At 36.6% G+C, this 13524-nt stretch overlaps 1 protein-coding gene across 1 annotated transcript; it reads right to left on the reverse strand.

Annotated features, from left to right (window-relative positions):
- Positions 1-640: 640 nt before the first annotated feature.
- On the reverse strand, positions 641-11740 carry vtg3 (vitellogenin 3, phosvitinless). Its single transcript, XM_028443857.1, has 28 exons — positions 11701-11740; positions 11431-11451; positions 11180-11331; positions 10635-10886; positions 9963-10124; positions 9718-9866; positions 9485-9635; positions 9200-9357; positions 7952-8120; positions 7739-7861; positions 6800-7018; positions 6482-6699; positions 6298-6395; positions 5943-6067; positions 5764-5865; positions 5514-5633; positions 5187-5376; positions 4973-5060; positions 4693-4878; positions 4354-4492; positions 4102-4264; positions 3277-3386; positions 3130-3186; positions 2807-2824; positions 2070-2300; positions 1078-1223; positions 843-981; positions 641-758 (listed from the first exon to the last, which is right to left on the reverse strand). The coding sequence occupies exons 1-28, from the start codon at positions 11738-11740 to the stop codon at positions 657-659; spliced, it is 3828 nt and encodes a 1275-aa protein (XP_028299658.1). The 3' UTR covers positions 641-656.
- Positions 11741-13524: the final 1784 nt, after the last annotated feature.

Genomic DNA, 13524 nt, shown 5'->3' on the forward strand with positions numbered 1-13524 from the left:
TCTTTTCCAATAACGTCTTCATTTCTAGAAAAACCGGGACATACTGTATATTTCACAGCAAATATTAGAAATATGACTATACGGTATGTATATAAAATGTAATTTGGAGGAGAAATCTATGACTTCTTAAACTTACTCCTTGTTGTTTACTGACATTAAATGCCTTTACTTTGAAATTATGCTTTTAGTTCATATTTCAACAAATACATTAAATCTTAACTTGTCCATAAATGGGGGAAATATCGAACTGACTACTGTTTCCTATAGTGTTGGACAATGAACATATAAAAACAGTTTAATAAAGACACACATATCAGTGGATATTTTTTATTTTATTTCTAGCAGGAATCAAACTTTCTTTTCCATGACTTTTCTTAGTTGTTCAATGTTCACAAACTGCAGCCATTAGATAGATTTCTAATGCATTAAGAAGAATTACAGCCTTTTTTCTGCCTTTCTGCAACACAAAAGCATTTCACTCAGTCACAGCAAACCAAATCAACTCTGCCTCTCTTTTGTTTTCTTGTCAAAAGAAACCACTTCAAGACGACCGCAAACGAGAGTGAATGCATTCGAAACAAAATTACATGAAAACACAGATTACACTGAACATCCAATTAAGCTCGATGAAATAGCTTTTGGTTGCTCATTTTGTTTCATGCTCGTCCAATTTCTTCAGTTGTTGAATTTCTGATGTTCTGCTCCCGGTAAATGATGGACTGCACCGGAAATGGAATGGCCTGGCGGTAGATGGTGTACTGATAATGACACAAGAAGAAAGACACATTTTTTCTTATTGAACTGTCTCTTGCAATGCAAGGAGTCATGATTGTGCTTCAAACCTCTGGCAGTTTGATCATCACATCAATGCTGTCTGCAGCAGACGCTCCTATGGATGCGGAGACCTCCTGGCTGGCATTTTTCTCCTGCTGCTCTGAGAAGCCCAGAAACAGAGCCATACCTGGGATGTAGCTTTCAAATCTGCAAAAAGCAAAACATAAAAAAAAAAGAAAATGAAATTAGTATTTGTCATTGCTGTAAATAGGAAGTGTTTCTCAAAGGTTTGGCTTGACTCACCTCCTGCCAATATCTACCAAGGAGTCTGGGATCTTGGGCCAGTGCACTTTGGTTGTGAGTGCTGGTCTCATACTAGGCAGAACTGCAGGGGCAGTGATTATTGACATTTCATAGGACTGGCATTCAGATCCCCATCTGATATGGGCCTGAAAGCAGCAAAGAAGAACAAAGGTTAGAACTATTGTTAACGTGTACTTGTTGACATTTTACTTTTAAAAGATGTCTGAAAAGGCTGGAAAAGATGGTGCACACTGCGGGTTAGAGTATTAATGACCTCAGACGTCGTCACGTTTTGCTTAAAAGTCATGCAAGCATCAGAAGTACTTTTATTTATCCCAGGTGTCACAGACGCTCGAGACATAATACAAATGAAAATGATAAACGCTAAACAATGAAAGAAAAAAAAAAGAAAAAAAAACATACATGATTGAGTAAAAGACTGCTAATAAAATAAAGATAAAATAATAGTGCAACCATTACAGTAAAAAAAACAATAATATACAAATAAAAATAATAATAATAATAATAATAATACAAACATACAAATATAATATAGATATTTACAAGAATCAGAAAGCAAAAATATAATATATGAAAATGTAAAAAATGATGTACTGTAATTTAACATAAGAAAAACACAAAAGAATACTGTAGTTCTACTTAGATGAATGTAACATATGATAAATACTATCTTATTACGCCAGCTCAGTTTAGATTGTCCTTGTCCCTGGATCAGTGCTACCTTTAACACTACATAAGCCAGTATAGGTTATAGAGTAACTGAAAAAAGACCAGGGAAAAGAAAGTAGATGAAAGTTTTGATGATGATGTAGTTTGCATTAGTTATGTACGTGCAAATCAAAGGCCTTCCATAGATAAATAAAGAACAGATGAATGGAGAAAACAAATAATCCAAACGTTGAGAGTAATTTCCAAACTTATATGCAGTTCAGACTCATTTTCAGAACTCTGATATGTTTTATTGAGCATACCTTTGCCACAGCTTGACGGTCAACACTGGTGTCCACACACATCTTCCAGTTGGTTTCATCTGCAACCTGGGATACGATCAGCTGAGCACTGATAGCGCCTGCCTCAGCTGTGTGATACACAGATGCATCATATCCCTCAGGCTTCTGGGTAGAGCTCATGGCATAGACTTTGACACCGACAACTGGTTCAGGTGTTGAACTCAAGCCCTGAGAGATGAGATATATAGAACACTGTTATCGAAGAACGTAGATTATGACAGCAACACAAAAGTGAAGTTGTCGTGATTATAATTAAATAACCGAAGACAAAGATGTAAAACACACGGCACAGAGATTTTTAAATTAACCATATTGCCATCAAACATATTGCCTTTAATTATCATTTTTAATGTTTTGAATTATTTTTTTAAAAAATCTTCTTTTAACTACAAAACTGGCGACACAGTCTATAAATATTTGACCTTATAGGCTAGTTTATTTGTCTATTTGTTCATTGGATGCCCATTAGCTTGCACCGTAGTGGTTGCTAATCGTCCTGGGGTCCATATAAAAATATTCTAGTACATTTAAGAACAGAAAAATTAAAGAATGTTCAAAATATACACAAACATTACATAAAAAGGTACATCAAGACACCAACCAATTTATTACACCAACAAATACATAAAAAAATACATGATATATACATTACATTACATTACAATTTTAAAGGTTTTTTAAATATGCGTAAAGTTCACATGTCTTGAATCAGGTCCCTAGGCAATTTGTTTCATAAGTTCAAAGTTCTAAAAGATTTGCTGTGCAGCCCCATAATGATCATTTCATCTTTATCTTTTCTTTTTTGCGACCTGTTGCAGCATAAATGGGCCGTGTGCATGACATTGCATAGTTTGATATTAGTGTCGACAACAAAAAATGAGAAACATAAGTCAACCTTGTTTCGGTGAGTTTAAAGTAAAGTAAAGTAACTAAGTTGAATGCGCTAAGTGCATACAAATAATGTAAAATTTGAAAATAGGTTGTGTAGCGGCATGCATGCATTACGTACGTCCATTGAGACGCCATGAACCTTCCCTGCAGCTGAGGCTGGATCAGAGGAAAGTTTCTTCATTGCTTCCTGTAAACAGCATTCAGAGAGAACACTGAGCGGTAGAAGCAGCAGAGCAGCTACTGCTATAAAACTGAGTGAAGACGGCCAAAAACATACCTGGGACATTTGTTTCAGAGTGGCCAGCATTTGATGCATACTCAGGGGTTGTTTGCTTGCCCCGGCATTGATCTCAAAGTGGATTCTGTCCAGGCTTTTGCCTGCCTGGGCTGAAAAAGGTGGACAGGCTAGTTAGAAGAAGAAAGTTACAAGCATTGACACAACACCACATTACACAAGGAATTAAAGGTGCAGTCTGCAACTCTTATAAAAGTAACTTTTTGTCATATTTGCTAAAGCTGTCACTATATAAGGATAGATTTACATGAAACTAGTAGTTTGTGTGAATAAAACTCTACTGCTCCAGCAGCCTTTGGCAGAATGCCAGAATGCACTGCGACCGAGCAAACAGAACCAATCAGAGCCAGGATTGTGTTTGATGGGCTGTCTGACAGCCTTTTCCTCACAGGCCCCGCCCCTTTCCCGGGCTGGAGTGCCATCTTTTTTACACTGTGTGGAGGCAGGGCAAGAGAGCAGCGGGAGGCAGGGGGAGAGAGGGATCTGAGAGTTACGGACTGCACCTTTAAGGAAACCATTTGCATTCATATTCTTTCAATTAATTCTTTTCTTTTTTTTTGGTTTGTTTTACAGTCAATTAGGTTACAACATGTAAGAACTAGCAATGAATAAAAAATGTAAATACATTCTGTAATCATGTCTACTGCTAGCCTCAGCAATTTAACAAACCAAATATAAAAACAAAAACAAAATAACGAATCAACAACCAAGTAATACTTAAATTTGCAAGACCACACACCTATCTGTCATGTGTCAAAGAAACAAAGGAATAATGTAAATACATTTATAAATATTAGTTGTGTATACCTGGGGTTATTTTGAGAGCCATGTGGGTGTATCCCAAGAAATAGTACAAGGGGTACTCCTCATGATAATACAGTCTCTTCAGCTCAGACTCTATACTCACACCCACTCCATAGGTGTTACTCTCCACTCGCAGTTTGCTCTTTGGATGCCATTTGTTTTGAACCTGTAGGAGATTTGATAGAAGTCATGAAATATTGATTCTATTGTCACATAATTCCTTTTTTATATGGACTTTCAGAGATGTGGCTTCACCTTGCCTGGCTCAGCCCTCGCCACAGGTGGAACCCCTGTGACGATTTCATCATTGGTGAAAAACGAGTCAGGGATCATTGGTGTGAGCCTAGCTAAGGCTAGCTCTTCAATGTTCCTCGTGACTGCATAGACATTAGAGCTGTAAAAGATAAGAAAGGACACTATCATGAAACTATGACACTGGCTTCAAGGTGAGGATGAAGAACTGAATTTCTATTTTATCATTCAAATTGAAAGCTGGTTCAACTAAAGATGCTCTAATTTGCAGTGTCATGTCTACTTGTTTACAAAGCCACTGAGTGCCATTTTTCTGTCTGATGTAAGACATGTGTAACATACCTGACAGACAAGATTTCAATCTCCTTTTTCAAAGCCGGGATGTCAAGTTCAAATTTCTTTTCCCTCATGTTGAGCTTGGCAGTGACCTTATAAGGGATGGACAGAGGCATTTTGCTCTTAAACTCTGAGCCACACTGGAACAACTCTGTGTTTATTCCGTAGAAAACCCAGAAATCCTTTGTGAAGCTAAAGAAAAATTCCGGCAAAACATTTCAATAAAATTGAGTGCTATGTAATTACAATTTAAGGAATATAAGGAAAATGTGATAACATTGATTACCCAATGAAACCATCAGACTCCACGGAAATGTCAGAATGCAAGAGCTGTGTAAGTTTCCCATTCAGAGGTGGATTGATAGTAGCTTTAGCTATAAAAATATACCACAGAAATATTTTAGTTAATCAAATATAGGTTTTAATGTAGAATTGTCTGATTTTCTGTCCCTGAAGGGGACAACCGTAATGGAGAGTAAGTGATAGACAATGCTTCTTACCGTTGACAGTGATTCCATTGACCGTTTGATAATATTTGCTTATCTCCAGGGGAAGACCAAGAGTGGTAGCTTGGAAGTACCGAGCCTCAAAGATCAGGAATGGCTTGGTCCAATGCCAGGAAAATCCTTTCTGCAAACCCTCAACTGCAGCCCACAGTGGACTTTTGCTGTCCTCAGCAGGATGGACCGCCTGTGGGTTACCAATAGGCCGTGACATGTTTCAGTGAATTCAAAGTTAGAAAAGCATGAAAAACTGTTATGTGAGGGCGTTTTTTTTTTTTTTTTTTTTTTTTAAAAAAAGGGGTTTAATCCATTTTTTACTCTCACCATGATGATATTGCGGATTAAGTCTTTGTTGACATCAGCAAAGAACCACTCCTGTCCTGAGGTACGAGTGTACGCTGAAATGACTGGCCTATCATTGGGCATAACTTCCCAGTTTTGAAGCTACGGTTGACAAAAAAACACATCAAGAAGACATGCATTTGAATTAATTTGGTAGTTTTACCTTGGAGTATTGTACGTAAAGACTTACGTACTGAATACCGAATAAATGCATTGTGTATGCAATTCTCACCGATTTGAAAATAGCCAGGAAATCATTGAAGCTATAGTCTCCGTTAAATCCAGGAATTGTGGTGCCAAACAATTCCTTAAGGCCATCAGCACGAATACCGAACTGTAATCCACAAATTACCAAAATGTGTTAATAATATGTGTTGAACTCATTGCCAGTTATAACGTCAGACACTGTACCTCCATTAGCTGCAGGATACGACCAATGACATAGAATTTACTTTTTGTCATCATCTCAGTGGGAAAGAAGCTAGTTGCACTCTTTAGCATCAAGACTTCTACCGCTGTTCCAATGAGGTAGTTATCTGCAGTTGGGAAATAATAAATGTTGACTTGATCTCAATAAAACATTGTGTAATTAGAGTTTTATCTGTGTGTTTTGTTTAAACAGTAGATCAATGTAAATGCTAATTGCTGGCCAATACTGCCCCACATTAAGTCTGCATTGTGTTACTTAAAAAAAGATTGAATGTGCTTTCAAAAATTGCTCGAAAAAAGTTACAACAGATTTTAGAAAGAGGTTGAGTAAATGCACCATCAAACCAGTCCATGCGTCCTGCCCTGCTGTAGGAATAGCTCAGACGGCCAAATTTGGGAGCAAGGAGTTTCAATGCTAAGCTGCCGGCCGTAGAGCTAGTAAAGAATAAATAAATAAAAGAATAATTAGCTTTTACAAAACACATACAAAGAAATATAACACTTTGAATTGTAATACTCACATTTGATAATTCTCTGGTGTTTTGGATTTAGCTACATTTTCCAAGTAAGTGTATGCAAAACTAGCAACATGGAGGTCATGTTCTTGCAGGAGATGTGCAGTCACCGTTGATACGAGAGCCATTGATGGATTGGATTCAAACAGAATCATGAAGGCCAGCATTCGAATCTCAGTGGGAAGTTCCTTTTGCAGGAACAGATTCAGGGTGATGTCTTGAACCTGCGAACACACAAAACGCAACATGGTGAGAAGTTTAGGTCAACGCTCACATTTGGAGGTTTAACCCATGTAAGAGCAAACTGCCACTTTGTGTTCTTACACTGTGGGGATCTCTGGCAGCTATCAGCCTCATGGACTGCACTGCGGCGCTCAGCACACGTGGCGGCAGGTCCACAGGGGTGGCAGACACTCCAGGGAGGAAACGAATGATGGTTTTAATACTTGCTGGATGTCCTGCGTTTCCAAGAGCTTTTAGAGCAAGGACCATGTCTGGTGCATTGCTTTGTCTGAGACTCTCTGTTGCTAAGTCTAGCAGTGGCTAGAATGAGGAAAACAGACATGAGCTTATGATGCTTTGATAATGCTGATTGACTTAAAGGAGGTTTTGCATTGACAATAAACATTACTTAAAGCTGCTACCAACATTAGTTTATATTAGATGAAATTGTAGTGTATACTTCATAGTATTAGCATCATTTACCTAAAAAGAAAGAAAAAAGATTGTCAAAAGTTTGTTTTGATCTCCACTGCAAACACTAAATTGACATTCTTGGAAAGGTTATGCACATTGCATTGTGGGATGTGAACTCCTGTAGACGGATACATAAACGTGTTTCTACTTCATTCTTACTATGAATTGTTGTGTTTCTTCACCAAATAAGGAAAACAGTGATTCTTGATACCATAATTGTTCGAGTTTATTGCCGGTATTCCCCGTGATATCACCTTACTCTGCGAGACTTTTAATTTTGGCGAGATTTGGATATTTCTGTGTAAACCTGAAAATAAACTTTTGCCATTGCTTTGGCACAACTTTCAGTCTGTGAAAACACCAGAAATGTGACAGGAAGTCACTATGAAATCTAGAAATCTGTCTACAGGACTCCACATCCCACAATTTCAAGTGCAAGTAAATGATGTTCGATTCATTGATCTATACACTATGGCTTACACTATGATTTTATCTAATAAAAAAGAATCATGGATAGCAGCTTCAACCTTAGTAAAATGACATTTTCTTTTTCTTTAAAGGGATTACCTGAACAGCTGGAACTGGGCACGTTGTGTAGTTTGCACAGTACTTGTACACCAGAGAACCATAAGACAGCACCACAGTTTGCCTCAAGAGGACATTAGATCTGGTGAAGGGCATGTCAAGGAATGCCTTTAAAGGGCACAGAGAGTAATTTACCAGTTTCCAGTTATACCATTACTCAGTCTGCTCACATTTCTCCATCTCGTAATTATAACTCACTTTAGCATTCTCGACCAGTTCAGGAAGAGCCTGGAGGTGATCAAAGACCAGCAAAAGAGTTTGCAGAGCTTCATTTGTGCTAAGATCCCTTGCCTTAAACCGAGCTTCCAGGAATTTCAGGACTCTGGCGTCATTGATCTCAACAATCATGTCTAAAAACCAACGCCTAATGAACAGGAAGAGAATGAAGGAGAGTTATTCAAACCACGATTATATTGGCTAGAAAGGGCTGTCCATCAAATTAATCACAGATGATAAGAGGAAAAAATGTGAAATATGAAAAGCATGGTGTGAATTTTAATGATGGAAGAACGCAGTTTCTTAGTCATCATCTATCTGTCATCACCCCATCTGTGATAATAAATCATTCATCAGTGCCAATGTGGCAGAATAAATCTGTCCTTAACAAAGTGTAAGGATTTTTTTCAATTAGTAAAATAGCTGCAGTAGATCCGATTTTTGGATATAACATAGAACCTTTTTTTTTTTTTTTTCTACATGCCATAAAACTGAGACTAAGAGGTCATCTGTGATGGATTTCACTTATAGCTTTAACTAATGTGCTATCAGCAAAAATAGATTTTCTAAAAAGAAGTCTATATAAAGTTGCTATAAATCTACTCGACTTTTCAAGGTGAATTGAATAATACATAAAGCAGTATCATGCATTATCTATATGTATACTGTATATATTTACTTTAGAAGCTTTTAAAACAGCATTGATCATTAAACATCAGACTGTCCAGTCTTAGAAAAATCTGATAATTTCATTGATTATATTGGTTGTTACCACTGTTGCAGCCAATCAGAAATGTTCTGGGTTGGTTGTTTTGCAAGAAAAAGTACAACATTTTAAATATCATCAATGGTTTAGGTAGAGACACTTTTACCAAGGAAGGTTTACGTACAATAACTAACATTAACTATACTTTTTAGACGTCTTTCTAATTTAGGCTGTCGAATGAGATAATTAAACATGCTGTTTGAAACTGTCTAAATACATTGTGCACATGTGGTATTGCAGGTATTACTTTTATTGTTTTTTACTATGATGTGCCATTACAGGTGAGAGTATCTTGTAAAATAACTGTTATTTGGTTAACTGTTTGTATTTTTCAGGACAACACATCCTATGCTAAAGAAACATCTATTTTGGACAATTGCTGGTATGAAAACATCATATTTTAGTGAAGAGGATAACAAGTTTGTTGTCTACAGTGTATTGTTTTCTTATCAAACGCTTACCTGAGCTCATTGTTTCCTGAAAACTCTACCCACATAGTCTGCAGTCCTTCATAAGGGATCATTCGCAAAAGCTGATACAGCTTTATGGTTTCTTCTGTTGTTGTACTGTCAATCTGGTAGGAATTGACCTGAGCCAAACGCCTGATCAGTTCAATAGCCTGCAGAGATAAACGCAGAGTAAAGATGAGAACAATTAATAAACAAAAAGAAACAATTCAACGTCGGATGGTGGATGGATTCCCTTGAGTTCTACGTATATCAGTTTCATCAGTCAGTTACTGTTACCTTTGGTATTGGCTCTTGCAGGTCTTGCATCATGATGGGCACGTGAGCCTCTGAGTTGAAGAACTTGTAAACAATGTTGCCTCTGCTTTCCATCGGCCCGTATGTGATGGCTCGGCTTGTGTCAGTCACACTCAGCAGCACCAGTTCCTTCCTGCAGGAAAAAGTTATTTAAAGTCTTTGAGTTTGTGTTGCGAGCGGGCTTAGTAAATGAGAAGATATTTTCCTTCTCTTACTTCGCTTGCATCTTGAAATTGCCTCCTTTCACATTGAATGGACTGAAGTGCTGTCGCTCTAAGCCTTGGGCTTTGGTGATGAGACCTCCTTCTGCTGTTGGTTTGACTGAGTAAACATATCTCAGTGTGGATATGACTGATGCTCCTCTCTGGGTTGCAGAAAGGCAGAGATATATCTAAGTTTGGTCTTTTTGATTCCAAAAATAAAGAATTCAGTGAGTCCATCCACGACAGGGCACACAAACCTGTCTGGAGAACTTGTCAGGCACAGCAGTGGCCATTCCCTTGAACTGTGCTGCCTTCTCCCTGCAGTTATCCACATCCACAACCTGGGTGATAGTCAGTTCCTTTGTGTCCACATTTTCTTCAGTAGCATACTGACTGTGACACATGCCATGGATTCCAACCTAGAAGATTAATAAAGCATGCCATAGATCAGTGTTTCTCAAACGGGGGTACTCGATGGCTCTACAGGGGTACTTGAGAGAGAGAAAGAGGAAAATTAACAAATAAAAGCATTAAAATATGGGTTTTTTTAAATGTTTAAAAATTACCTTGATTGGAACATGAACTGAAAATATAAGGGTAAGTGTTGGTCCAACATCAGGGAGATGACTGTAAATTATAAAAAACTATAGAAACAAGTCTATTCAAGAGGCACTAAATACTGTTTCATTCCACTTATTTACAAAATTAGATTATTGGAAATGTGTGTTATCACTCATTCATTCCATTATTATGCTCTATAGTTGTTTTTTCTTAGTATTATTAGCAAAATGTAGTAGTCAGACAAAAGGGGTACTTGGATTTAAAAGTAAGAGAAAGGCGGGACTTGAGCCAAAAAAGTTTGAGAACCACTGGTATAGATAACGTTCAGAAATAAAGCTGTAAAGAGACCAGTTTCAGTGATGATTTACCTCTTCCAGCTCATAGACCCTCTGTGTGGTTTTCACAGTGAAGTGGAGGAAATCCAGGACACCCCTGACAATGTTGACAATAGTGTCAGAAACGTCACCAGACGCACGGATGTCACTGACATGCCCACGAATGTAGTCGAACAAGAAGGGTTTCATGAGCTGGGCAGCAATACGCTGAGTCAGCTTTGCAGAGGAATTAAAGGTGTCGTTCTTTGGTAATCCGTTGAACTCCTCAAAGTTCAAATCTGAAATCTTTGAGGAAGAAAAGATTCTTCAGGTTATTGCAACAAAAATATTCGTATTGCTTTAAGGTTATTTATTCCTGTGCTAGTGTGAGACGTCTGTATGGGTTAGTTCATTGACGATCATTTTCTTTATTATTATTCATTTTTTTTGTTTTTTTTTTTTTATATCAAATGAAATACAACCAACCATAGTTACATGTCAAAAGGTTTTTTGGTGTGAGACATCGGAAACAACAAGTAATCAGGACTTATCACAGCCAGTTAACAAAACAACAGTCATTGGGCTGTTTCCATTCTTACCTGAAGGACAAATGTTTGTGGGGAAACACCGTTGATCTTGATCTTACACATCATTTTCAATCCAGACTCCACAAGATTTGGTGCTCCGAGCCCAAAATTGACCATTCCCTCATATCTGTACTCGTAGGTTTTCTTGGGATTAAAGCTGAGATCTGGAAGTGAAAAATTGTACAATGGCTTAGTCTTCATTTAAAAGAACATAAGAGCTGTACTCACATTGTGAAATGTAGAACTAGAATTAATGGACTCACCATAATGACCCCTTTGGCATGCTGAAAATGAAAAAAAGTCAAATGATTAGGGTTTAATGTAGACAACAGTACAATAACAGTGGCATTAAATAAACTTAAAATGAATTTTAATTGTCATTAGTCAACAAACAATGTCAAAAAGCATCTTAAATTAAGTTATTGAGTGAGTATAGCTTTATAAATGTTTACTCATTCAAATCTAGTATTGGTTTACACTCTATATTGTTTTTTCAGTCACAATATGATGGATATAGAGATTAAAAATCTTACTAGCCAGGGCCACAAGGCAACACAGCAGAAGACCCCTCATGGTAAGTCAGGAGTAAGGCCACAGAGCTGTTTTCCTCTCTATATATATGTATGGTTTTCATCCCCCATCCAGCCTGGTGGGGCGTGTAGTTGTTTATTTTGGACAATTTACAGAGGAAAAAGCAAACATATCTGAGGTATAACCATGCTGACCTGCCTCTGCGCTGTCAGAGTGACACAGACAATATCTGAAATGACCCTGGCAACAGCAGCCGAGGTCACCGTTTGAGAAAAATCACACTAAACAGAGCCAATGTTAGCGTCTAACATTAGCTTCAAACGAAACCCCTTAAGGCATGGAAGCTTTTCAAATTTAATCGCTGGACTGTCAGAGATTTGGGTACAGAAAAATACAAACGAAAACAACAACAACTGTAATCCTAGAAGTATTTATGAACGTTTCTAAAATAAAACAGCTTAATAAACATTAAAAGGTTGCTTTAGGCTTTTTCAGTTGGAATCCAGACCAAACCATTTACATGTTTGGCATCAGTTCTTAAAGTTGTTTTTTCAAAGAGTATATATCATTTCTTATTAGGAAATCAGAAGAATAGTGGATTTTTGGACTTTTTAATTCAATTTTTCTTTTAAAAAAAGGAATGTATTTGAGTTTAGAGATTGAAACTGCTGCATGTGAACCTCAGAGGCCCCTTATGGCGGATAACATTTGTTAAGGTTCAATCTTTTAGAAGAAAAAACAAAAAAACTTCATCCTAATAAGAATTGGCTGTGATGGCATCAGAGAGTCTCTATTCCTGCTTTATGGTGCTGATGTTTTCTCACACTTCACTTTTCTACACCTGTTTACTCACTGGGTGATGTTTTATCATCCAAGCACCTTGAACTGGTTGTTGTGCTCCTGCAAACATTGGCAAACTCAAGTCAGTGTGTGTGCGTTCATGTCACTGAAAGTGTGTTTCCATGCAGGCATCTAAGAGTTAAATAATATCAGCGCAACTTCAAACAACAATCTCTTTGCGCTGAAGTACCAGTGCTGACCGTTGGACTATGGCTTAGTATTTTGTAATATTAACTGGAAAAAACAAAACCTGTGTATTTATTTTCATGTGAATACAGACACTTTTCTGGTTGAAGATGGAAATTTGTCTATATATATACATATATATATATGTATATATATATATATATATATATATATATATATATATATATATATATATATATATATATATATAAACTTTTTTCCCCATACATGTATATATTGTATATTTAAACTTTTCCTTCCAGAGTCTTGTATTTAATTTCTATTTATTGGCTCTAGAAATATATAGGAATTAATTGAAAGTCTGAATATATATAATACAGTATGAATATATATAGGAAAAGTTTGAACATAATTATGAAAGTCTATATATCTATATGGAAGTTTGAATTGATATAAGTCTGAATAAATATAAGAGAAGTTTAAATATACTGTATATATGAAAGTCTGAATATATACAGTATGTCTGTCTCCAACTAGAAAAGTGTCTCACATTAACATGAATACAAATAATAGCATTATTTAGATTTTGTGTTATTATTTTTATTGTATTTTTTGACAGTGTAATAAATATTGTAATCCTGAATTTACTATGTTGTATATTTTCAATATGTAGATATTTACTAGTCTCATTCTGAGACTGTTAACCTCTAAAAACATGTTCTATTTATTGTTGGAAACACTGACTGTTTCTTAGTTTTTTTAACACTAGTTTTAAAGGTAATAGTGAATATTGTTAATAATATAGTTACAACCTGGATTAAATAGTTAGACCTGGGCCA

The sequence above is a fragment of the Gouania willdenowi genome, chromosome 4 (assembly GCF_900634775.1).
Source record: "Gouania willdenowi chromosome 4, fGouWil2.1, whole genome shotgun sequence".
NCBI classification, from domain to species: Eukaryota; Metazoa; Chordata; class Actinopteri; order Blenniiformes; family Gobiesocidae; genus Gouania; species Gouania willdenowi.

Bases quoted from the DNA above. Each gene is read 5' to 3' on its own strand.
- vtg3 (XM_028443857.1), bottom strand. From the start codon at position 11,740: ATGAGGGGTCTTCTGCTGTGTTGCCTTGTGGCCCTGGCTA. The intron at 5,866-5,942 runs GTACAGTGTCTG...TGTGGATTACAG, and splicing joins GTATCCTGCAGCTAATGGAG to TTCGGTATTCGTGCTGATGG. The intron at 982-1,077 runs GTGAGTCAAGCC...TGCTTTTTGCAG, and splicing joins TTGGTAGATATTGGCAGGAG to ATTTGAAAGCTACATCCCAG.